We start from the raw sequence: 25296 nt of genomic DNA on the forward strand, positions 1-25296 counted from the left end.
CTCTGCTCAAGGACAACAGCACAAATGCAACCCCAGCTTCCTGCCTGAAATGAGGTGAAAGGTTTTGTCACTGTTGATCAGTGTTCATTTCACTAGCACTGATTTCCCATTTTGGTAGAAAGATCAAGGGCTGAATGCTGAGTGGAAGGAAGACTAACCCAAGCTTTCTTCCCAGGAGATGATCATTGTAGGTCAGGCTTGAAGCACATTAGCTGGGTATTATAAGGGGAAGCAATGCTGAAACTCCTGCTGTGCCTGTTTGGCAGATAAATAAAGAATTTCAAGCTCTAGGGCAGACAGATCAACAATAAATTCATATTAAGAAGTGTCTGTGAGATTTGCTAACAACTTCAAGTACCTCAGGGCTGGGACCCTGGCCTTTCATGTGTTTATAAAACATGCACCTCAACAGAGCCCTGGTCCTGAACAGAGCAGCCACAACCAGAGCACAGGTAGGAGCTGTGCATGAGCTCTGTGGGCAAACACGTGCACCAGAGGAGCAGCACAAGTTCAGCAGCACAGCCCTTAGAGAGTTTGCAGTGTTAAAGGGTCTGTCCCATCTTCTCCCCCTTCTACCAAGCAAGGCAGCTCCTCCCCAAACCCAGACAGAGAGGGGTGCTGGTTAAAGTCCTGGACAACAATTGTGAGCTGAGGTCAGCCCTGGTTATCACAAACCCCAGACTGAGTCCAGTGCCGGCTTTGCCACAAGTTTGGTTCTTAACCACAGTGAAGGAACCTGCCATGGGACTCTCTGAAGATGTCTAAATTACTTAAGAGCAAGAGAAGGGACTAAAGCCTGGTGTGCTCCTGAACTTCTGGCCCTTAGAGCAGCACGGCCCTTCCTCTCTGAACAGCATCCGTAAAACTGAACAGAAAATTCAGCAGAGAAAGGGGTTGTGAGGTAGAATTTGATGACTTCTGCAAAGCACTAACATAACTACTGAGTGTCAATCTGTGGCAGCAACAAAGGGAGGGTGAGAGGAGGTGGAGGAACAAGATTCTCTCACTAGATTGCTTTCAGTCAGCCACCTCTGCTTTTGCCATGCAAAGTTGAGGTAGAACTCCCCATTCTGCTACCCCTCCCTATCATCTTGGCATCCAGGCTTCTGACAGGTTTCCCCTTTCCAATTAAACAGGTTCAAATGTAAAAACTTCCCTTGTGCTGGGTATTCATGGAACTCTTTTGGGTAGGGCAGGATTTGAGTCTAGCAAGCTGTCACGTACCAGAGGGGAAGCAGAGGGACACATTGCTGCTCAGAGTTTATATGGACAGCAAATTTATCCTGGCTTCAGGAGGTCCTGCTTTCTCTGCCCCCTCTCCATCATAATTAGACACATCAAAGAGCTGATCTGTCATCTGAAATGGCAAGATGCCTAACATTTATATTAGAAGGAGTCAAGCCCCAAGCAAGCAAAGATCAAGAACATGATGGTGAATGTGAGGAGGGAGATTGAAAGTCTGTCTGTGGACCCCAAGGAAGCTGAAGTGATGGAAAATGTGCAAGCGAAGAAGAAAAGGCAATCAACCTTCCAATTAAAATCCCCAAGGATGAGGGTTTTGTCTGTGTTTGTATTAATCAAGGATAAGAAATCAGACAACTCAATGAGACAGGAGGAATTGTACTGAGAAGCAAAGGACAGGGAAAAGCTGGGGGTCACTGGGGGATGGGAGCACACAGGAAGAAAGAAAACAATGACTAAAAATTTAACTACAAGGTGCTTAAAGGAAACAAAAATCTCCCGAGGTGCCGGGAGTGTTCTAAAGGCAAGACTGGCTTTACTCACCCCTCGACCTAAGCAACAGGCTTGCTTCAAAGCACAGACCTACTCAAATATGCTTATGCAAAGAAGTTTGAAAGCTTTTATTGACAGCACTTAGCAACTCTGGCTTTCCTGAACCTCAGCTCGCCCGAGGTGAACGTTGCATGGGTTTAATTTCTTCCTCTGGTCAGGGATTGTGCCCTTCAGAGCAGGGGCACGCTGGGCACGGGCTGGCTGCAGCGCTGGGGAGGTTCTTGCTCACCTCTGGAGCTTTGGATCAGGAATTCTGCAGCTGTCCCTGCCCCTTGCACCCCCAAGCAGCAGATCTCAGTCAACCCCCTGCTGATTAGCCCAAGGCAGTGGATGGTGTCAGTGTCAGAGCCAGGATTAAAACTCCAGTGGTTTTTGGCTGCCAGTCTGATGCTCGAATCACTAGACCACACCTCTCATTATAAAATAATTGTCTGATTTTCCCTTTGAAATCAAAGCTGTTTACAATTATATGGGAGAGAGCGAGAAAATGCAATCTGAGATGGTTCTCTTTAAAAGCATTTGCACCTTTTTATGTAAAATTTCAGCTTAAACAAACCCTGAGCGTGCAGTCGTTAGGGGACTCTAATTAAACCCTTTCTTTTCCTTTCAACTTAGCAGTAGGATTTCTTGTCCCTTTTGGAGAAATTCTCCAGGTTAAGATAAATTCATGTATTCTTATCTTATTGACAACTGCTTATTCTTATTGAGAATAATTGATGAATATTGTGATGAATATAAAACATTACACTTTCAACATAACCTAAATGTCTACTGCTGAAGACTTTGACAATGGATAGGTTATGAATTTATGAGTGTTCCTTAGGGAGCAAGATTTTCCTGAAATAATTCAAAACAAGCTCATAACACCACACAAATTAGTATTTCTCTATGAATTAGGTAATTTTCTACTACTACTAATGAAACAGCACAATTTTGAACAATTAAGCATTCATAAGTAGTAAAGTAGTGAGCAGACCATCCTACTGAATGCCTTGAACTTCCTTAAAAATCCACAGAACGAGTCTGGCATTTCAAGTTGTGCAAGTATCTAAATCCTGACTGAATTAGGCCTTCCTTAGTAACAGAAAGGGCCACCACCTTCGGAGGGGTTTGGCAGAGTTGCACTGAAAACTCCTGCTTTCTTACCAGGAGTTTCAGGGGGGGGGTTAGATATATTGAACCTGATTGATATAAGACACAGCAGCAGGAGTCTTTCCCTCGAGTTTAAGGGGCTTTGGGCTGGATGCTGGATGCTTCAAGTGCTGTAGACAAGTCTGTATTGCAGTCACCCTTCATATTTAGGTAGTAATGTATATTGCTCATGGTTATTATGAAAATGATTCCAATTAGAGATACCAGATGCCGTGATATGAGGTAAGCTAAGGAAGCTGTCTTTAGCTAAGAAATCACATCCAGTCCTATCATTAACAGAAAGTGGCTCTAGCTGTTGATATTTAAGACTGCACATAAATATTAGTCACTAAAATCTGTGCACTATGGTTTCTCTAATATTTTATAACTAAATTCAGCAAGAAGCAGAAGATGTAGAAATGCTATTTTCAATGCAATTTACTTCAAGTGAATTCGCTTCTTACAAGTTTCATGGCATCTACTTTTTATAGATGCACGTTAGTTCATTAAACTACCATTTAGGCAGAATATCAGAACTAAAGAAAATGTTCTCTGTGCAGTGGCTTTGAGTTAACACTGTTCTTGGAACTTTGCAGTTCTCTTCCCTGTGGAAATAGACTGCAGACATGTGTAGGTAGATTAGACTTTATTATCAGTGACTCCAGAGTCAAGTACTCCCTGACAAGTGAAAGTCTGGCTAAGGAAGGGAGGAGGGAGGGCAAAGGAAAGGTCAATTTAACCCCAAATAGTCAAGTGTCCTGAATATTCCCTTTTCTCCTCATGCAGGAATAAACTTTTTTTCCATTTTTAAGCAGGGCCTGGGTGACATGTGTACATCCTCCTCTTCCTGGGTGGCACATCACCAATGTGTTGCCACCGATCCCGATAACCACATTTTGTTTCAGTGTTAAGCACGATGATAATGATGTAACCTGAGATAGGGCTGTATTGTAATTACACAGTTGTGCCAGTTATTACATAGTTATAACACAGATCAGCCTCTTGATCAGATATGCCCAGGAGCTTCTTTTGCTTTATGCCTGGTGTAGGAACAGAAAACTAGATCCCTAATTAACTTTGATTGAACCTTGATTAGATAAGGGAGTGGGGCCAGTCGGCACCAAGCGGGCGGGGAAGGCAGCCCTGCATGGAGATATGTTAAGTGTGTAGGCACCGTCCCGACGAGTCACAGGAAGGAGAAAGGAAACTCCCTTTTCAGGAATTGATACCTCCCGACGAGCACGAAGGAATTAGCCCGGACTAGCCCTCAGAAATTCAAGAAACTTCTCACCTTCCCCGTGCAGCGATGCCCCCACCCTATTAAGATGAGATTCTCAAGCAATTCACCTCGGGAACAGATAGATTTCTATCATTCTCTCCTGCCACCACAGGGGGGAATTGCAGAGGGAGCTTTGCACTAAACACAATTATTCCTCCGAATTATTCACTCCTCACTCCTTTTTTTCTGCTAAAAGTGCTGAATTGTTAGTGCCATGCAAACAAAGTCCATTTGGTCTCTGAGCAGTTTCACTGAATACATGATTTAATAAAGGGGTGAATGAAGCCAGACTTGGTTAACTGTCTGGGGGACAGCTGAAAACTAAAAAGCAACAGATGTATCTGAGGAGAACACAGCCATAATTTTGCTTACGAGACAGGAGATGTGCAGATGCTCTTTCCCTTCTCCAGAGCTGCACTGGCTCTACAATACTCTATTTTTGCAGCCTAATTTTTAGTATGTTTGGTAAAGCTACTGACAAAACCCAAAACTTCAGTGCGGTAGGATGTGTATTATCCCTTTTTCAAGAGTAGAATTGCACGGTAAAACTCCACATTTTTGGAGACTATATAAGTTTTTCTTGTAATTATTAATGGTATAAACTCAACAGGAGCTCTAGGTTGTTTAATATCTCTTAAAATTTAACGATTACTATTAATCTAATCTAATCTACTTTGAACAAATAAATAAATACAACTTGGGACACTCTTGAAAAACTTTCTTAATCAAAGAAAGTGAGTGTCTGATTTTTTCCCCCCATATGTTATATCATCATATTAATTCCTAACCTGTTTTACAGACTTCTTTTTGCCAAAATTCATTCCTGCATGTGAGGATATTTAGAGTTCTTGGTCCCAGAACATTAGAACAGGGCAGGTATTTTCTAAGAGTGCTCTCAGCTGCTGTGGCATTTTTTCCTGCCCTGAACCATGGGAGGGAGCACAAAGCAGAGTGTTACAGAAGCAAGAACCCCCGAGCCTGTCTCAGCACAGGATATAACTCCTGGCAAGTGAATATCATATTGACTTCTGGGAGGGTACCAAGTGTGTACCTACCATACTCTTCTGAAAGATCTTAAATTGTCTTCAGTCTTTTGGCCAAAGTTTGGCTTATTGACCCAAAGAGGGAAAAAACTCCTCAAATAAAACCCACTTCAGTAACTATCCCAGTGTGTGTACTGAATTGCCAGATGTTATCTCACAGACTTTCCTCAGTCACTGAAATGCTCTGTGGCATGGAACAGCCAACTTTCAATCCTTCAGACTTTAATATTAGCCAAACAAGAATTTTTTTCCTAAAGGGGCTGTGGACACATCTCTCAGTGAGAACTGTTTATGTTCCAAGTATTGGATTTCAAAATCCTTTGATAGAGTAATTATTTGCATAGTGTAGAAAAGTGTGGTAATTGTTTTAGTCAGAAATAGGGAAAAGGTATTAATTTCCTTTTTGCAACACCCAGGGATGGCTGGAGTGTTCCCTCTCACATCCATGACTGCATTAGTTTGAACACACAAATACAGGTATGAACCATGGCAGGTTGCTGGGAAGAGAGAGCTTTCCAAAAGGGAATGAGTGAAATGCAGGGATCCTGTCTGCAGGTCCAGCTGTGGTCAGTCCTGTCCTATGGTCTAATGGGAGGGAGGGAGGCTTAACACTTCCAAAACCTAGACACCTTTGCTGCTTCCCTGCATGCATTTTCCCTTCTAGTACCTTCTGGAAGCAGAGGACAAATCACCCAAACCAGAAACTTTATCTCAGGCTGCATTCAAACTTCACAGAATCAGCAGCTTTTGTGACTGAGCAAAGAAAGCAGCACATGCTGAGCTTTGAGGAGCCTCCCTGATACCTGGCTGTTTACACTCAGGATGTGCTGCCACGCTCTGCTGAACCAGAGGCAGTATCGTTACAACTGAGCCACGCTGCACTTGGGATTGTTCTGGTTGCAGGGCAAAGGAGTCAATAGTGACACAACAGGCAAAGCATCCTGCAGACCTCTCAGGAGTCTGCAGCAGCCACAGAGACTCCAGCACAAAAAAAACTTTGTGATGAGACTGATTTGCTTTCTGCTGAGTAGGACCTTAGGAGTGAGATAACCAGCACAGCTCCAAATGCAGAGCTTGGCTCTGTGTTGGTCCCACTCCAGTCATTTTTGTTTCACGTGGAAGGAACAGCTTAGCAGTTCTGCTGCTTTATAACCAGGGACAGAAAGCTGTAATAAATGGTACAGAGAATGGGGCTGATCTGTGCTCCCAGTGTTTGAACTTCTGAAAAAAATTATCTTTCATTTAGAGCTCTAAGAACAGACTGTTTGTATAAGTACAATGCTGGCTTTTTCTCTTTTCCATGGCATGGAATTCTTTTGCCAGGATTGGCTCCTCTTCCTCCTTTAACAAATCATCACAATTTCGGCAAGCACTTCATTGACTACCAGTGCAGAGCTACCAATAATTTACCAGAATTGAGACACTTTTGTGCTCCCCTTCTGCACAACTAAATTATCTCCTGCATGCCTGGATTTGTTCTGTTCCTGATTACACACTGGAGGCTGAATCCTACCCCGATACTGGGCTCTGTTTCTGGGCTTTTCAGAGCGTGAGCCGTCCCAAGGATTTGGAAGTGAAGACAGTGGGTGTAAGTTGAGGTTCAGGTGAGGACACACTGCTGTGCATCTTGGAAAGGAATTAGAGACTTGCACGAACGCTGTAAATTAGAAAACAAAAGCACTTGTTCATAATTTATCCAAGGCATATGTAAAATTTTGTGATTTCTGATATGTCAGCTCCAAAAGCACTTTCTGCAGGATGCTGCACCAACACAGATTACAAATGGTCCCTATTTGAGCAGTTTGCAAAGTTAGTATAAAACAAGATGTGAGAGATGCAAGCTAGACTGCAGAGAGATCTTCCAGGAATCATTTTGGGGGTGAATTGCATGTACAGCCAGGAGATGTTGCATGAAGCTGAAATGAAATTGCTCACATTAGCCTTAGTGCTTAGATTCAAACATGTATTAACCTGGGAAATAATAAAAATGCCATTTGAAAGCCTATTCTTGTAACATTTCTGACCCACTTCGGGCTCCTTTTGGTAATCTGGGAAGGGACCTTTGTTCCCATGGCAGCCCATAATTTCCTGACTGAAACAGTTCGGCTGAGCTCTGAATGACAGAGTCAGGCATTTGGATGCTTATCTTGCTTCCAAGTGTTCCGAGGTTCCTCATTTCTCACTTATTGCACAATGCCCCAATCTCACTGGGAAGGTGAGAACTGGATCAGAAAGAAATATAATTGCTTTTTTTTATTAGCTTATGATACAGTCCCGCCCTTCTGTGTTGCCAGCTTACCGAGTTATTCACAAATGATGATATACATAGAGGGAATTATATAATTATCAGCCTATAATTACAGGTATATAGATATATACATCCCCCTGGAGGAGAGCTGGGCTTGGCACATACCTGCTTGCAACGCTGAGTCTTTAGGGAATTCGTGCCCATTTTAAGCAGAAGATTATTTATTTATCAAATGCTTGAGACATTTTATGAAAAACGAACCCAAAAGAATCCTTTGATTCTTTTTAATAATGTTCATAAAGTAAGTAACTGAACAGATCCAGGCATGCAGGAGCAAACTCTCCTGTGCAGAGCGAAAGCAGAGACGTTTCTCAATCGTGGTAAATTATTGGTAGCACAGCATTGGCAGTCAATGAGGAGTTTGCAGGAGCCACACTGATCTGCTGAGGGAAGGGAAGATGCCAGTCTTGGCACAGTGATCAGAAGCCAACACTGAGAAAGCCAAGTCAGTGCTGTATCCCCAGAGACACCTTTTTTTTTTTTTTGTGAAAGCTTCAGACAAGAATTAGTTTATCTTATGATGCTGCTTTAATGCTGTAACCATAGATAAACCCTATTGCCTTCCCACTCTGTTTCAATGCCTCATTTTGTCATCGGGGCAGATAGTGATTCTCAGCTGATATAAATCAGCAAAGCTCCACTGATTTTTAACAAAGCTGTGCCAGCTTCTGCTAGCTGAGGGTCTGCCTGGATATTTCTCTAGCTGTAAAGCAAAGGATCCAGCAGGCAAAGCTGATGTTAAGTTGGATATTTCTTTTGGCTGGTTTTTCTTTGTTCTATCTTGCAAATGCTGCTCTCATTCATAACTGCTTGGATGCTTTCGAGCCCGTGTGCAAGAATTATGGGGCCTAATCTGGCTCCTACAATGGTGCAAATCTAGGGTAGCTCCAGTTAAATCAAAAGCATTACTCAGAGGTATTGCTGTAAAAGCACTGTGCTTGTGCAGAGCAACTGATCTGTAAATCTCATAATGTGCCCGGGATCTTTCCAAGAGTTTATTTGCAAACAAACAAACAAAAAGAATCATCGTGGCTGAACAGACTGATTCCAGCCCGTGGAAAACGGACTGAGCCTCTGCCAGAAATAAACTGTAGACACTTGCTAATTACAATTTGTGGCCAGCTTACCAAGTTCAGCAAAGGAGAAAACTACCCCGTTCAGATCCTCTCCCCCAGTTTGATGACATCATTCACATCATTATGTTGTGATATGCCAGATGGGAAAATTTGAGGTGGGGATGAAGTGAAAATCCCGGTTACACCTTTTCTCCAGGCTATCTGCCTCTCCATCATTTTACAACATCACAGAGAGTCTCAGACAGTTTGACTCTGCCATCCCCAGCTGGTTTGGACCTTCCAGATAAAGGCTGAACCATTAAGAATCAATACATGCTTCCACCGTGGTGACAGGTTATGCTGCACGTAGCTAACCTTACTTTAATTAGTTTATTTAAGCTCACTAGTACTTTTAAATGGAGAGGGGAGGTAATGGTATAAACTCTGTAATTTCTATTGCCTGGAAAAAAAAAATAAAAACAGCCCTGCATCAAATGCTTATTGAAACTGAAACATATGTATTAACATATGGCAGAATTTCACTTACTGTATGTTTTAGTGCAGAGCTGATGAGGAAGGCATCTGTGCTGAGAGCATCTGAATGGAGGCTCAGATAATGAGCCGAGCTCAAAAAATACACTCTGAAAGGTTGGGATGTGTCAGAGTGCCCTGCAGTTGATTTGTGTCAGAGCTGAAAGGATACACTCGAGTCCCTGCTCAGGTACATGGCTGGGCTCTCCCTTCTGCACCGGGGCCCCTTGGAGCCTTCAGCTGCTGCCGTGGGCACCTGCTCTGGGAGCCCTGGAGAGACTGGAAACCCGAGACAAATGGTCTCACCCAGAAACGCTGACACAACGTCTGCTCGGAGCTCGAGCAAGTGCTGTTACAGTGCTGCTGTTTAACAAAGAACAGGTTAATTGGAGACCTTCAGCAGCAAGCCCAAATCTGGATTTGAAGCTCTCTTCAGGGCAGCAGCTCTCTGGAGCTGGGCTTCTGGTTGTGCCCTTTCTACAGGCGGGTGTATCTGTGAGCACAACCTCCGTCTTCAAACAGGGCACACCAAGGAAGGAGAAAGAACTTCCTGTGCTGGGTCTCACCCCAGTCATTCAGACTTAGGAGTTTTACACAAGGCCAGGTATTTTGGTTCTGAGATGAACCCCCAAATCCTCTGACTATTAACCATTTCTCTTGCACAGAGTGATGTAGGATTTCAGTAAAACCTATAAAGACTCTCTTGCTGCCAACTCCTGATATTATTACTGGGCACTACAAAGCCACACTGTTCTACACCTATTTACTGGAGGTAAGATATGGGGATACCAGGTGTAATTATTTTACTGCCTTAAGGATAGAAGTCTTTCTTTCTGATTTGACCACAGTAGGACACCTGCATCGCTCAACCACAGATTACCTGGCTCCTGGGAGATGCTTTCAAAGCACCCACTTGCTACTCAGTGACCCAGAAGAAAGTTTACCACCTACTCACAAACCCTCATTTGGAAGTACAGTGCCTCTTACTAATGCAAGGAGTCTTAAGGTTCTTCAGAGCATGGGCTACACATTAAATGTGTGAACCACTTGTGCACCATTGTGCAAATCACAACTTTTGATATGAAACTGTACTCCAGGGATAATTGCTTTTTTTTAAAAAAAAAAAAGTGATTATTGAGACCAAGGAAAAGTATTTAACAGGTGTACATTGCTTTTCAGGGAAGCTTGCACGAAAGCTTCCAGCCATGGAGCTTAGGGACGTGCTTTAGTGGTGGGCTTGGCAGTGTTAGGTTTACAGTTGGACTCAAATTTCTTTTCCAACCTAAATGTTTCCATGATTCTGTGAAATAAAATAAGTCAGGATGACTCAAACTGTCTGTTTCTCTGAAACACCAAAAAGAGGGATCCAGAGAAGTCATTGCTCTGTGTGAATCAAAATTCTGTCTTCTGACAAGGTTTGAACCTTTGTATTTCCATTTTTGTACGTACTGAGGAAAATTCTGGAGGTCCTGCCATGAGGAGATGTCAGTTTGTGGCCCTGTGAATATTTTTCATGTACTTACTGAATTCCACCCAGGTACAAACTTCTGCTTCACAGGCAGGACAGGTTGTCTGATGTGGGGTAAAGCTACACGAGGGATATCTTATTTCTGCAGGGTGAGCACTGAGGTGCAAATGCCCTGAAAGTGTAAATGTGCTGCCCTCCCTTCAGTCGTTGAAAGTGGCATTACTGTTCTTCCTCCTCCTCCTCTTCCTCCTCCTCCTCTGCTCCTCTCTGTGCTGGAGGTCCCCTCCCACAGCCACACGACAGACAGGAGGCACCTGCCTGCTTCTCCACCACTGGGAGACAAAATCAAGGCAAGTCATTTCAGCTCTTTGAAGGGAGGTTTGTGCTAAAGACCTAGATTTTATGCTGAAGTGGCTGACACTAATATAATTTGGGGGATAAGGGGTAGCCTTTGGCAGCAGACACTGAGTTGTATCATCTTCAGCCAACACAAGAAGATTTTCCAGAGCTTGTCTGTTAACACCTCGAATAAGCCCCTGACTTAAATCCACCTTGATTAAGAAAAGAGCAAAATAGATTATGCATGCACAGGAACACTCAAAATAATATTTAAATGTCTGCTCAGGTATCTAAATAACACTGTGAGTCTGGGTGTTTTGCTCTAAGTGAGGCAGAAACAGGAACATTTGGCACAGGCCTGGCCAGTGAACTCGGCTCTCCTGGGTCCCAGCCCACGGTTTCAACCACAAGACTATTCATCTTCCCGAGTATGGATTTGTCTATCCCCTATGTCTTTTCCATCATCTCTAAACTTGAGTGACTCCTATGACTAATGTGATTGTAAGTCATAAAACATTAAGTTATGACACAATCAAATCAAAGCCAAGAAATTCATAGTTAGGGTGTAGGCTACATTCTTAACTCAAAACCAGAAAAGCAGCATTACAGGGTAAACAAAAGGCTGAAGTGTCAGCCCTCATTTTTCATTTTTGGGCTCTTATCAGTTTGTATCAATTTAAGCCTTTTTTAAATATGTAATTTCTTTGACTTATTTTTTTCCCCTCTAGGAACTGAAAATTATTCTGCTTTGAGGTCTGGAACCTGCCATACAATAAACACTGCTTAATTGGGACATGCTTAATAGGGATGGCCACTTTAATGGGACATCTCCTAGGGAACCTATTTATGTTAATGAGACTGAATGACAATGACTGTTTCTTAAGTGGGGCAACAAAAAGAAAAAAACTCCACTTAACAGGGATGCACTCAGCTGTTACTAGTTTGTTAAGTGTTTAACCAGGTGTTAAATAGGTCTAAAATTCTGAGCTTCCATCTTTTAATTCAAAAATGGAAAATTAAAACCTTTACATCATGGTGAAATATAATGTTATTATCTGTAGGGTGGCATTTAGCGTGAAGACCACTGGACCAGACTGTTTTCCACCATGCCAGATAGAAGTTCTCTTCTCCAAAGAGCTTAAATAACTCTTTTCTCCAAGCATGGAACTACCTGTAGATTGGATTTGTTCAGAGGTGCATGGCAAAAGCTTGAGATAAACCCCACCTGTTCTAATCACGAATCCTGTATTTTACCCTCTCACCCCAAAATCTTTCCATGCTATAGTTTGAATAAAAAGATGGAAGCAAAATCTTAAAGTAAATCTGAAATCTAAGTGATCCTGAGATCCCTAAGAATAGATGTCTGAAGACTTCCAGGAGCCTCCAAAAGCCTGTGAGCCATTTGGAAGGTTCTTCTCTCCCTGAAGATCCTTTGTGTTCTTCTGTAAATATGTGTCCACGTTTCAGGGGGAACAAGAGCCCATGTTAAGAAGTTGTCTGAAAAACAAAAATCCCATCTTAGACGACAGCTATATGAATTTGGGGACTCTCCCAGGCAAACCAAGACATCTGATTATGCCATTGTATCCTGTTTGGCAAAGGAGAGAGTGAAGGGAAGTGATAGACATGAGGGGCAGATGGAGTTTGCCTAATGTGTCTGTTCTTTTCTTCGCTGCCTTTTCAATTTAAGAATGTAGCAAAATAGCAGCTGCTCATAATTTCATGAATCAAGAAGTATGTAAATCTCAGCTACAAAATTTGTTGCATAGTTAGACACACACACACACACACAAAAAGAAGGGGGGAAAAAGGAAAAAGATCTTGCTTGCATCTACAGCTTTCTTAATCTGGCATGAAAATTTAGCTTTCAGGCCTGGTTCTCCTCTGGCTTGGGAGTGAACTGAGAGTGGATTTTGCTGTCCTCAAGTAGGGTAATCACCCTGGGATAATTGTCCTTAGGGATTCTGCTTGTCCCCCTCACATGAACGTGGCAGGATGAGCCTGGCACAAAAAGCTCCCTTGGTTCCCCTGAGCTACCCCAGGGGGTTTATACCCTCCCTGCCTCTGCTCCTGGGCTGCAGGTGGAGGGAGAGGGTTGTGATGGGAATATCATCCTGAGGATGCTGACATCCACCACAGACCGAAATGGAAATTGCTCTCCTCGTATTTCAGTCCCCAGCAGCCCCCAAATTAAAAGATGGAAAAAGTGACTCGAAGTGTCTCGTGCACACGTATGAAACGTTGCTCGGGAGGGGCTGGGACCGGGGCCTCCACACACCATCCAGCTGGTTCTAGTTTTCAGACAAGATTTACTAAACACATGTAAACCGTGCATATCTGTTTGAATACTTTTTGTGCAAATAACTTCCTCTGTGGTCAAGCTGTTCCTCCCAGATCCAGGCTACGGATCTGTGCTTTATACTCACCGCTTTTTTACCCTTGGATTTCCACCAGTATCAGTTCACACTGTACGAAACTGTGAAGAAGGGAGCCGAGTTTGGCAGCAAGAGTCAGGAGAATTGACAGTGCAAAACACTGAGCAAACTCATGATAAAGGGCAGAAATCATCCCTGGCTTGGCTCCATCCAAGTCAGTGGGCCAGATCCTGAGCAGCTGTAAACAGGAGCTGCAACCGTTTCTATCACTTGGCCCCAGAGCCCCTCACAGAGAGGCAACATTTCACCAGCTCTGCTGGGGTTTCTCCTGATTTATCCCCCCCGAGTGAGCAAGCAGAGCCAGGGGCTTTCTTCACCAATTAAAACTGCCCCACAGTGATATCTGCTGAGTGTCACGGACTCCAACTTTAAACACAAAGCAGCAGCTGAAACTGGATACGAAGAGGCAGGAGGGCAGAGTTTTTATGATCGATGTTTTATTGGAATCGTATAAAGAAAGAAAAGCATTTCACATATTTCATGGAGGTATTTTATGTGCAAATTTAATATGAATGCTCTTCTTGTTAAACTCTTACGTGATCTATGTAGTTCAGAGTATAAAACACAGTATAGGACAACTATGAACAAGTTTATTAAAACAACTTGGGCTCCTGTTGACATCACCAACCGCACAAATGCTTGCTCAGGGTTGTTGTGATCTTATCAGTCTCTCCTTATATTTCAGGTTACCTACTTGTTCATTTTCTCTATATATCTTTCATTCAACTCCTGGGCAGATCTGGAAGATAAATCTGCTTGTCTGTTTGGGGAATATGGCTCTAGTTCTAATTTTGCAGACTTCGTTCAGGCAATACTCCCTTTGACTTCAGGGATTTTTGCCTGAGTAATCCTTTCAGAATTGGACTCTCTGTGATTTTCATTTACTTAACAAGTTGGCATTACATCTGTAAAATATTAGCCCAGTAATGTAAAATATCAAATTAGATTTATGCATTAATCTAATCTATATATGCAGCTTGATAGTCAGTTCTGTTACATGGCATTATTGCAATTCCAGGCATTCTGTGTCATTTCACACTTATTCTGATGATGCAAGAGACACAAAAAGTGAGATTTACAGATCAAATTTGGTAGCCTATTTATGTGAAAAGAAAGTCTGAAACTTTAAACAAAATTTAAAATCAATTCCCACTTTCAGATAAGCCAGGTAAATGCTTCCCTATCAATCACAAATAAGGGAGAGCACACAAAAAGAGCTAATGTGAAATAATCAACAGAATAGTAAGCTATTAAAAAGGAAAAAGCAGGTCAAAATAAACAGCCAAACTGCAAAGTATTCTCTAAAAATCCTTGAAAAGGACAAATAAGCCATTGTTTCTTTTCTGTGTGACATTTGCAGCCTGAAAAGTAAAAAATTACTTTTTCATACATGTTCATAAACTGCATTTATAAACACTTCACATAACTAAATTATATTTGTTTCCTCCAGCTTGGCTGCCCTTGAACGTTTTTCTCCTTCTTGCAGTTTTTAATTATTTTTTTTTTTTTATTTAATCCTTTCATGAAAGCAGGTCTTATGCCTATGGCCCTGGTTCAGCAGCCAGTCCCACACAGCAGGCACTTTAAAACAAATTAAACTAAAGTTTTGTATGTGCTTTGGTACTTTTAAAAACTGGATTCTTGGAGGCAGCCCACCAATATGTTACTCTTACATCTTAAACCCATTTACTTCTCTTTATGAATGCTTTCAATTTGTTTTACTCTTGTTGGGCCAAATCCAGCTTGTTATTTACAGAAAGAACACAACAAGATTAATAGAATATGGTCTGCACTAGCCTACACCCCTGGAATTTCATAGTGATCCCATCAATTCCATGTAATTTCTTTGGATTCATAGCAGGTTAAAGCCCCAATCCAGAATAATGCCAAGCAGATGCAGACAAGGCCAGCACATAAATGTGGAGAATCATGGCCAGGTTAAGACTGGATCTCTTTATCCAAAGAAGAAGGTGATGTTTAGATATAAAAAATTATATAGATTTTTTTTTTCTCCCCTATTTGATAATCACCAGCCAGACACCAAATAGGAAATGATGCAACACCAGGGGAAAAAGAACCAATTTATTTCATATATGTTACTGAAGAAATAGTGGATTGATGTGCTACCCCAAGCACTTTGGTTCATTTGTATGTGTCATGACAGGCCCTTGGTATCTCTCTCCAAATAGGAGGTTCTCCACACTAAAATATTTCCTGTGGGGTGCAGCACTGGATTTGCCAGCGTGTGGCAGCTGCAGTGAACTTAGGGCTTCCTCTGAGGGTGTCTGTTTTCTCCCTTTCTGCATTAATCCAGAATTACTGTTTCTCCTTCCCGTGCATTCACATGCAGCAACCCCAAACACAGTTGTGTTTGCAGAAAATCACAGTTGTGCTAAGTCAGTCACAGTTGTGTTTCTAAGAAAAGATGTGCTTCCCAAAACGACATCTCACACTCGTTATTGGGAGAACAGCCACCTCAAACATCCCAAACACCCCAGTCCAGGCTGCCCGGGTGCTCTGTGGCTCCGGGGAGCCTGGGGGCTCTGCTCAGGGCTGGGCTCCCAGCGGAGCAGCACAGCCAGGCTGGCCCAGGATCTCTGCACACACCTGTCTCCCCATCCTTCCACCCTCCTCTCCCCTCCCTGCCTGATGCAAGGGGGCCCAGGCACAGCCGCCCCTGCCCTTGGCCCCGTGTGCCAGAGCGGGGCCGAGCACCCCGGGCACGGGCAGCACCCACGGGGGACCCGCCGCGAGGGGGGAGACCACCCTGGGCTTGGGAGAAGGGGACCACAAATCCCAGCTGGAGGAAAGGAGCAGGGGGATGTTCCTTCCTTCTGTCCCACACGAAGCGCTTGTGATTGGAAAGTGAAAGGAAAACCTTTCTTTTGCTTTCTCCAGGGCAGCTCAGCTTTGCACTGAAGGTATGGGCCCTGTCCGGAAGGGAATGAAAGGGGAACTGGAGGTGAGGGAGCAGCTCTGAGCTGCTTTAGTCACACATTTCCCTCCATCTCCTCCTTGCAGTTTCTCTCTTCTGCAACCCCAACAGTCACCACGAGATTTTGATCTCCCAGTGACCACTGGTGCTGTACAGAATGGAGGAACTGAGGGAGGATCCAGTGAGTTGTTTCATGCCATGAAAAGCCCCCTGACAGCATCCAACTGCAGCTCCCGTCCCCAGCCAGTCACTAAAACAGCTCTCCTGCCATGGGGGGAGCAGCACAAAGAAGTATAATCTGCACAGGTGAGCTTCAGAACATAAAAAGGGATTTAAACTAATAATGATGGTTTCAGCTTCTTATTCTTAAGTAATATAGGGAATATTGGACCTGAAGACTGAGCAGAAAGTGGGAGAAATACCTGGCTGGGACAGTTAGTGGTGGAGAACACAGAGCCAAAATGGATCTGAGCAGGGAGGGAGAGATGGGAAGAGCAGGAACCTGAAGTGACTAAGTGGTTGCATGAAGTGGGTGAGAGTTCATGACAGGAATAGCAAGAGTTAAATACCACAAAAAAATTGATGTGCAAACCCCAAAGCCCTAATAGAAATCAGTAAAAGGTAAAAAATACATGAAAGGTTCCAAGTGAGAAAAAAGGTGGGAATTTTGCTGGGGAACATAACCTACTAACTTGTCTTCTGATCCTTTTAAAGGACAGAGAAGATAAATTCCCAAATCAACAGAACAGCCTAAGCTGGAGAGAAGAGAGCTGGAGGGAGGGTGAGACCAGTCAAAAAGGACTCAACACACCTTCCACCCAAGCAAAATCCCAGCTTGGATACCATCCTGTGCATGGGATAAAGGACAAGAAGGTGAGGACAGTTGCTTTCAAGTTAAAACTGGTGTGACCCATACCCTGAGATAAACTCAGTATCAAACTGTTCCTCACTGCCAGCTCCAGGGAGTGGATAACCTGATCAGTCCTTTTCTTCCCTAATTCCCCTGCCTGCCTCTGGCACTGCTGTCACTGGTGTTGGCCAAAGCACCACTGGGCATCTGGATGGAATACACCGTGAGGAAAGCAGCAATTTGACAGAAATGTTGCAAACATATTCAGTGTGGGAGTTCTTTTGGGGTTTTCAACAACTCCTGCTGTCCATGGCAGAGAGACCCCCCCAGTGCCACCACAGGTTGGTGTTGGTAGGGGTTAATCCACAAATCCTTAAAGGAAATCTGTTGTGGATTATGTTGGATACTTGCAAATGTCTTCAGAGTTAAACAGCAAGTAACTACACCACCTAAATTTACTTTGCTTTCCCTGCCCTCTGTGAGAATTGCTTTCTTCTCTTCCTCCTACCAGTGTGTATCTGTGGCTGTGCAGTCTCACAGGGTATAGAAATCCTAGGATTTCATGCTTAGGTCATGTATGCTGCCATCTACATGGTTTGTGCTAAAACTTTCCCAAATTCCCAAAGAATGGGGGAATTGCCACGTTGGTTGAGAACAAGGGTCCATCCAGACAGCTGGACACTCAGGTAATCGTGGGCAGGCACATGGGATACTTCTCCCTGCTACTCTCCCAGCTTCCAACCATTTTCTGCTCAGGGGCTTTCCTGAGCTTCCACATGTCACTGTGTCCACATCACCAGCCAAATCCTCTGGCAATTTATATGCTGCAAAACCTCTGGCTACTACAGCACATATAAATCAAGCAGAATTGGAGTCAATGACAATAATTGGGGGGAAAAAAAAATCTGTGATTTGGAAGACATATATGAGTTTTGATCTTAATTTGGGCTAAATGTCCTAGGAACATAAATTATCTGTTTGGCTGCCTCTGTTCTCTGCCATCCCTACGGAGTCTCACTAAGTACAATAAGGATAGATGGAGCTTTGCTCTCAGATCCAGTTTAAGAGTGAGCAGAATGACACTTCCAGAGTGGAGAGGGATGGGATTTCAGAATGAGAAGCTCCTTTCCAGCAGCCACAGGCATGTGGAGCCAGGCAGATGGGGACAAGAAGCAATTGAAGAAAGATGAGAGCCATGGAAGTGAGGAGGGAAGGAGCTGGACAAGGAGCAGACAGGGCTACAGAGAAGGCTCTAAGGAGAAGTCTTTTATGGGAAAAGATAGAAATTTGGGAGTCAATTTGAATGAAAATGAGAAGAATAAAAAAAAAGAATCCATGGAGAAGAGACTCAAAGTTACAGCTGCTGGGGGAAGCAACACCTCTTCTTTCAGTGTCCAAGGGAATAAGGCAGATTGATTAAGGCAAAGAGAAGCACAAGTCCAGTGATGAAAACTGGGCTCGTGGTCCAAAATATCTTCATGAATGCAGACTGCTACCCAGGGGAGCAGCTGTGCAAGGAATTGTTCCCAACCAGACTGGGATCCTTGGAATAAGGGTCCATTTCCTTCAGTGTTCTGGACAATGACCTGTGAAGCACAACAAGGCCAATTGCCAGTGATGGCCCAGTGTGCAAATATGTTCATTAAAGATCTGTATTAATGATATTTTACGACATTATTAGGTAACAAATTTTAACCTGATTTTTGCCTAGTTTCTAAAAAGAAATCTGTACAACATACTTACAAATATTTTGGATGTAGCGTTACTGAATACTATTAGTCACTACCATCATTTTAGATTTAAACTTCAAATCCACTGTGCTTTTCTCAGTACTCTATTAGTGCCCGTTGAAAGAAGTTAGCATTTACACAGATCAAATCTAACCTTAGGAAATCCTTCCTCAAATGAGTAGATGAGAATGATTCCTCAAAACATAATAATCCAAGAAAACTTTATTCTAACTGTCTTCTTGCCAGGATGCAGCAAGTTTTCCAAGATCCCTCTCCCACCTTACACAGGTAGGTTTCAGCAGGAACACAAAGCACAGCACCATTTGCTCCAAGGAGCTCTGTAGCCTGCAGGATCTCTGCAGAATCCAGCCTGAAGAAATACAGCACTTTGAGAAAACTGAGCTGTCAAACAAGATTTCCTTGGGCTTGCTGCCACACAAAATGGCAAATAAGGGACTTGATCCTTCACGGAAACAATAGGAATTATAGGTGCTCAGCGTTTGTCTCCCGGCACAGTTAAGGTTTCTCAGCACTTCCCAAAATCAGCTTATACTTATTCAAAATTATATAGCTAAAAGCTTTGGTATGTAGCCACAGAGCTTTTATTTCAAATTGGCAATAATGTAAGTTCTGCAAAAAGAAAGACTACAATAACGTTAAAAATATCATAAAATGTTATTTATATCAGGATACATTTGTTAGCCCATATGACAATCATTCATATTTCTTGACAGATATAAACCTCCGCTTAACACATTAGTATCATAAATATTACCAGATATAACACTGTAATGTAATACCTACCAAATGTATTTTAAAATATTACTCAATTTAAAACTTTGGATTTTAACCAGATGTGTTTCCAGAAAATGATTCAGGTCAGATGCTTTTTTCTTTCCCCTTTTCTGTGCGCGCGTGTTCAAAGCCGAGCGTTACTGTGTGATTTATTGTGCCATGACTGTGTGCCCCGAACCTAAAACAGCACCACGATACTTCATCCTTGAGGCTCACACACCTGCAGTCCAAACTAACTAGAGAAAACATCTACATGGCACGGCAGGAGCCTTTGAAATGTCTTTTTGCAGTTGCCTGGACACAGAACAGACTGGTAGAACAGGGAGGCAGCGGAGAAAGGGTGAAGACAGGAACTCCAGCCTCTTTCATCTAGAAAGGGGGGACCATGGAGAGATTAGAGGAAAGGATTTTGATTAGATCACTGGAATGTGAAATGATGCTTCCCAGGATTAAAATCCTATTTTAGAGCTACCAAACCGGTTACGGCGTTAGTCAGAATTCGGAGGCTCGCGCAGCTCCATCCCTGCGGCCGCCGTCACTCCACAGCACCCTAAAACCTCTCCCTGCAGCAGGGGGGACCCCGGCCGGGCACCCCACACCTCCCCACTGTCATCCCAGCAAAGAGCTGCCCTCCCTCAAAGCGTGGCACTTCTGGAGGAAAAGGCATTTCCTTCTCCAAAGGCATCCCTGGGTCCAGCCCCACGGCAGCCACGGCTCTGGGATTTCGGTCTCCGTGGGCCCCCAGTCCACATCAGCAGGTGGAGGGTGGCATTTTCATAACCAAATGCCATTAGTTGTATTCCCGGTGCAGCCAACTAACAATCCGAAGGTCTGTAGTTGTCAGGCTGATCATTACGTGGAACCCATTAACATAAAACCCGCCATCGCAATTAGTATCTTTGTAAGCAGCAGCCTCAGCAAAAAGTGGAAATGGAGGGTGAACTGATGGTGCTCTTCCAAAGGAGGCCGGCAGCAGATTGGGAAATAATCTGTGGCAATTGCTCTGCCGCTGTGTCTGCTGTAACTTCTCCAAAGACAGACAGAGCCATTTCCAAGCAGTCAGCCCACGGACTTGAGTGAGCACTAAATTCACTCGGTGATCAAATACAATTTGAGAAATAATCTACAATCACTCACTTTGGGGGGAAGATATATTTCCCTTTTACAGATGAAGTGCAAAACAGCGAAAGTAGCTGTATTTGGAAAAATACCGTGCGGCTTATTGATTCCAGAGGGGACAGGTACAGACCGCAGTTTTGCCCGTTTCCCAGTAAAAACAAGGAATGCTTTCGCGGGGCCAAGGTACCTGCAGCCTGGCTGCGTACACTGGTTTGTTTTGTCAGGAGATGAGCCTGCTAAAATGCCCTGCGCTTTTCAGGAAGGGAACAAGGAAAACGTTCGTATTTATAGCAACATTATTGTTTAGAACAAAATAACTTATTTCATCCTTTTAATCTCCGTTTCTATGGATATCCTGCGCGGGGCTGGGATCTGATTTTCCAGCCTCCGTGCGAGCCGTCCCCCGTCGGCAGCGGCCGGCGGCACCGGCCCTGGCAGGGAGCGCCTGTCCGCGCCAAGGAAATCCCGTTCCAGGCGCTCTCGGACCGCCCCGGACAGCGCGAACCGGCTGCCCCCGATGCACTTTTTCATTGTTGTTTCCCCCAAACTCTCCGCACTTGGCTAATTTTAGCCCCGCAGCTCCCCGAGCGGGCTCACCCCCCCCATCCATCCCCCCCTCCCGCCGCCGCTTCGGGCACCATTTGCGGGGCGATGCGATGCCCTGAGCCCGCACCGCGCCCGCGGGGGCTCCGCGACCCCCCGCACCGCCCGCTCTCGCACTGCCCCGCATCCCCCCCGGCCCCGCACCGCCCGGCTGTCCCCGCATCCCCCCGCACCGCCCGGTTGCCCCCGTACCCCCCCGACATTGCCCAGGCCCGCATCCCCCCGCACTGTCCGCATCGCACTGCCCCGCATCCCCCCGCACTGCCCGGCCGGCCCCGCACCGCCCTGCTGTCCCCGCATCCCCCCGCACTGCCCGGCCGGCCCCGCACCGCCCCGCTGTCCCCGCATCCCCCCGCGCTGCCGGCGCCGCCCGGACCCCGCGCCGCCCCCGCGGGACTCGCGCCCGCCCCGCCCGCGGGTCCCCCCCGGGTGCGGGGCCGGGGGGTTTGCGGGGGGGTCGCTGCGAGCGCGCGGGCGCGGCGCCCCTTCCCCCCCCCGCGAGCGCGCGGGCTGAGTCCGTGTTCCGGGCGGGCTCCAGGCCGGGATTTGGGCGCTCCCTGCCCGCCTCCCTCCCCCTTGCCCCCCCGCCCCTCCTCCCCCCTCCCGCCGGCTCCCTCCCTCCCTCCCTCCCTCCCCCTCCCTCCCGGCTCCTGAACTCCAGCCCCTCTCTCTCTATCAGCCGCTCACTCTGTCTCAATATGTCTCAAGATGGCGGCCAATGTGGGATCGATGTTTCAATATTGGAAGCGCTTTGATTTACAGCAGCTGCAGGTCAGGCTCCCCCGCTCGCCGCACCGGCCGGGCCGCGCCGCCGGACCCCCCCCCTCCCTCCCTTCTCCGCCTTCCCTCGGGCCCGGCCTCCCCCTCCTCCTCCCGCTGCCGGCCCGCGCCGCCTAAAGGGAACCCCCCGCTCCGCCCGGCCGCGGCGCTCCGCTCCCTCCGCCCCCCCCGCCATCGATCACCGGCCCCATCGGAAATTGATCCTCTTTGTTCAATTCATCGATCAGCCCAAGATGGCGCCGGAGCCGCCGCTGCCGGGGCCGCCGCCGCTTCGCCCGCTCCGTCCCGGGCTGCTCTCCCCCGCTCCGCGCTCCCCCCCGCCGGCGGCGCCGTGCGGGGCTCCGGGCGCGCCGGGACTCCCGGCGGCCGCCGCTCATCCCCCCGCCCGCCTCCTCCCGTCCCTCCCTCCCTCCCTCCCCGCCGCCTTGCCCCGCTTCCCGCCGCCGCGTCCCCCCGCCGCTTTTCCCTCGCCGGGAAGCCGGGGGAAAGTTTACCGAGTGCTGGGACTTTGTGTGTGTGGGGGCGCCGGGCGGGCTGGCGGTGCAGGCGCGGAGCGGCGGGGGCTGGGGGCGCTGTGGTGCCGGCCGGGCGGGCGGGCGCTCCCCGCGGGGTCCGGCCCTCGCTCCGCTCCGCTCCGCCGGGCGCGGGGGGCTCCGGCCGCCGCCCTGCGACCGCCGCGGGCACCGCGCCGGGGACCCCGCCGGGGAGGAGGGAGCGGCGGGGTGGGAAGGGGCGAGCGCCGGGGAGCGGGGGGGACTCGCGGGAGGGCAGCGGCGGCAGCGCCGGGTGCGGGGAGGGGCGTCCCGGCCGGCGGGGCATCGCAGCGCATCTCCCCGCGGCGGCGGGAGGGCACGTTACATAATTCACGGGCTCTGCAGCCTCTCCTGCTGTCCAGGAGCTGACGGATGAGCGGAATATTGATGCTTTCTGCTGGTGCTGCCTCGGAACAGCCCAGAAGTGCCCTTTTCCTCCGGGGGAAAGTCCTGGCGGAGCGGCCTCCCCCCCGCCCCGGGGGTGCGTGCCCCGGGGCCATTGGGGATTCGGGGTTTCACAGAGTTCCCGGGGTGCGGATAAGGCCGGGGCGGGTTGCGGGGGGGGCCGTGGGGGGAGAGGTTGTCAAACGCTGAATTGGTGCTGCTCCCGCCGTGAATGGGATTGCAACACGCGTGTCTCCCAGTTGATTGGCGCAGGAAGGCGCTGCCCTGCCTCTCCAAACCCGCCGCTGCCTCCCGTTTAAATAAATTGGCTCGAAAGCCGGCGGCTGCCCACCGCGGCCCCCGTGGAGGCGGTGGCGGAGCCGGCCGGAGCCCGCGGCGGGCGGAGGGATGGTGCGCTGATGCTGGGCAGAGCCGCATCCCCGCTGCAGGTGAGGGGATGCCCGCGGGGGGCTGCGAGCGGGACGCGGGTCCTGCCGCCCTCCCCTTCCCCCCGCCGGGCTTGCGGGAGCGGTGCTAAAATTCCCACCCCGGCAGCCCCCAAAACGGGAAGTGCTGCGTAGGATCCGTGGTGGGAGGCTGGTCCCTTCTGACTTTCAGGTGCATTAGGAGGTGGGGTAAAGTAGCGTTTTGGTTTAGGCTTCTCCGTCGTCTTCCACCCCCTTTCCGTGTTTTATTGTTTCTTTTAAAGGTTTGGGATTAAGGTAGACTTGGCTGAACTTTGCTGACTTGAAAGGGCTCTTAATAGTGACCCAGAATACCTGCAGGAATACAGAAAATGAGATCCAGATGTAGAATTGTATAAAATAAAATGGATTAAATTAAGATGTAGTTAAACAAGGTCTGACATCTCTAATTGTGGACTTTTGCTTTTGCCTCTGTGTATGCGTGGTTGTACTTGCTTAGCATAGGAAAATAAATGCTCCAAACATCACTGCCGTGGTGTTACATTTAAGGGTGAACAAGTCTAAATATTGCCTATAAAAATAAAGCCTTCAGAAATGCTTATTGATTAAAACATATTATGCTAAAGTATCTATCATGTAAATTAAATTCTAAAATGTAATGAACGCAGCCAAATGGCATTTTGATAGATTGTTCTCTTCTGTTTTTGGTAAAAAATAGCTCACTTTTATCATAATTTAATTTCTGTGCATACTGTAAAACCTGTTGTGGAGTATCACCGTGCAAACCTTAATCTCGTTTTTGCAGACTAAATGTGACAGTCTGACTTGAACAGCTTGTAGCTTCTCCTTTGAAGCGTTCTGGTAACGCCAGCTTAGAGTTGTTTGAACAATATTCATTACCTGCTTTTGAGGACTGGTGATTATTTATACCCGTTGCGGATTGAGGCTGTTCACCTGTTGGCAGGTTCAGCAGGCAATCTGTGCAGCACCGAGTTTATTAACTTTGCACAGTCTGCAGAGTCCTGGAGTGACCAGGGAGGTAGAGAAGTACCTTCATCCATATGCAGAATAGTTAATTTGTTTCAAATTAGCTTTTGGGGTTTGTTGTGTTTTTTGTTTTTTTTTCTTCTTACCCACCCATCTGCGTGAAGAGGTAGTGTAATATTTACTCCCACTTGCAGATGAAGCAATATGCTATAAAAACTATCGTTACTGGGTATGAAGTTCAGTCCCACAGAACTGTCCATGCCTCCCTCCCTGCCTGTCCTTCATTTGTACCAGCGGATTTTGAGCGTGGAATTACAGAAAATAAAAATACTTACGTCTGTGTTTCCGCTACTCTATCCCAGGACAAAAGCCCGAAGGATTTATGCTTAACACAGTTCCACCTGAGCCCTGTAAGCTCCAGCTCGTGGAGCTCAGGCTCTAATGGCTTTGAAGCCCTGGTTTTTGTGCACGGGAAGGTTGTGAGGAGCTGGGACTGGGCAGTCCCGGAGCGCTGGCACCCGGCAGCTCCCAACTTCCTCTTCCACCTTCTGTTGAAAGGAGACGTTTAACTGTTGATGAGCTTCGACCTGCCTTGTGATATTAAGCAGCAGGTTTCTCAAGATTGTATCAATATTAATTAAAAACAGAGCCAGGAACACTTTAGGGTCTGACTTTTTAAATTATTTATTTCCTTTCACTAAATAACCTCTTGTTTATAGGGAGAGATAATTTCGAGTGTTGGAGACAGGATTAAATAATTCAGAACTTGGAC

General features: G+C 46.4%; 1 protein-coding gene and 3 long non-coding RNA genes across 11 annotated transcripts in view; 2 read left to right on the top strand and 2 right to left on the bottom strand.

Annotated features, from left to right (window-relative positions):
- Window positions 1-18837, top strand: part of LOC135425471 (uncharacterized) — a 34580-nt gene extending 15743 nt beyond the window's left edge. For both annotated transcript variants that reach the window (XR_010435611.1, XR_010435609.1), the window contains exons 4-5: window positions 16405-16624; window positions 17033-18837. This is a non-coding gene — a long non-coding RNA (uncharacterized LOC135425471). The remainder of the gene's footprint in view (window positions 1-16404; window positions 16625-17032) is intronic.
- Window positions 18838-19561: 724 nt separating this feature from the next.
- Window positions 19562-23101, bottom strand: LOC135425473 (uncharacterized). Its single transcript, XR_010435613.1, has 2 exons — window positions 22690-23101; window positions 19562-20062 (listed from the first exon to the last, which is right to left on the bottom strand). It is a non-coding gene; the product is annotated as an uncharacterized LOC135425473 (long non-coding RNA).
- Window positions 21971-25296, top strand: part of CUX1 (cut like homeobox 1) — a 271634-nt gene continuing 268308 nt past the window's right edge. For 2 of the 7 annotated variants that reach the window (XM_064677781.1, XM_064677784.1), the window contains exon 1: window positions 21971-22186. In XM_064677781.1, coding sequence (XP_064533851.1) covers window positions 22124-22186 — 63 coding nt within the window. In that variant the 5' untranslated portion in view covers window positions 21971-22123. Of the gene's footprint in view, window positions 22187-23301; window positions 23562-25296 lie in introns of those variants that run through there. The other 5 variants (XM_064677783.1, XM_064677785.1, XM_064677786.1 and 2 more) reach the window with 5 other exon arrangements.
- LOC135425474 (uncharacterized) lies at window positions 23779-24800 on the bottom strand. The gene is made up of 2 exons (XR_010435614.1): window positions 24438-24800; window positions 23779-23891 (listed from the first exon to the last, which is right to left on the bottom strand). It is a non-coding gene; the product is annotated as an uncharacterized LOC135425474 (long non-coding RNA).

Source organism: Pseudopipra pipra, chromosome 21, assembly GCF_036250125.1.
Source record: "Pseudopipra pipra isolate bDixPip1 chromosome 21, bDixPip1.hap1, whole genome shotgun sequence".
Taxonomy (NCBI): domain Eukaryota; kingdom Metazoa; phylum Chordata; class Aves; order Passeriformes; family Pipridae; genus Pseudopipra; species Pseudopipra pipra.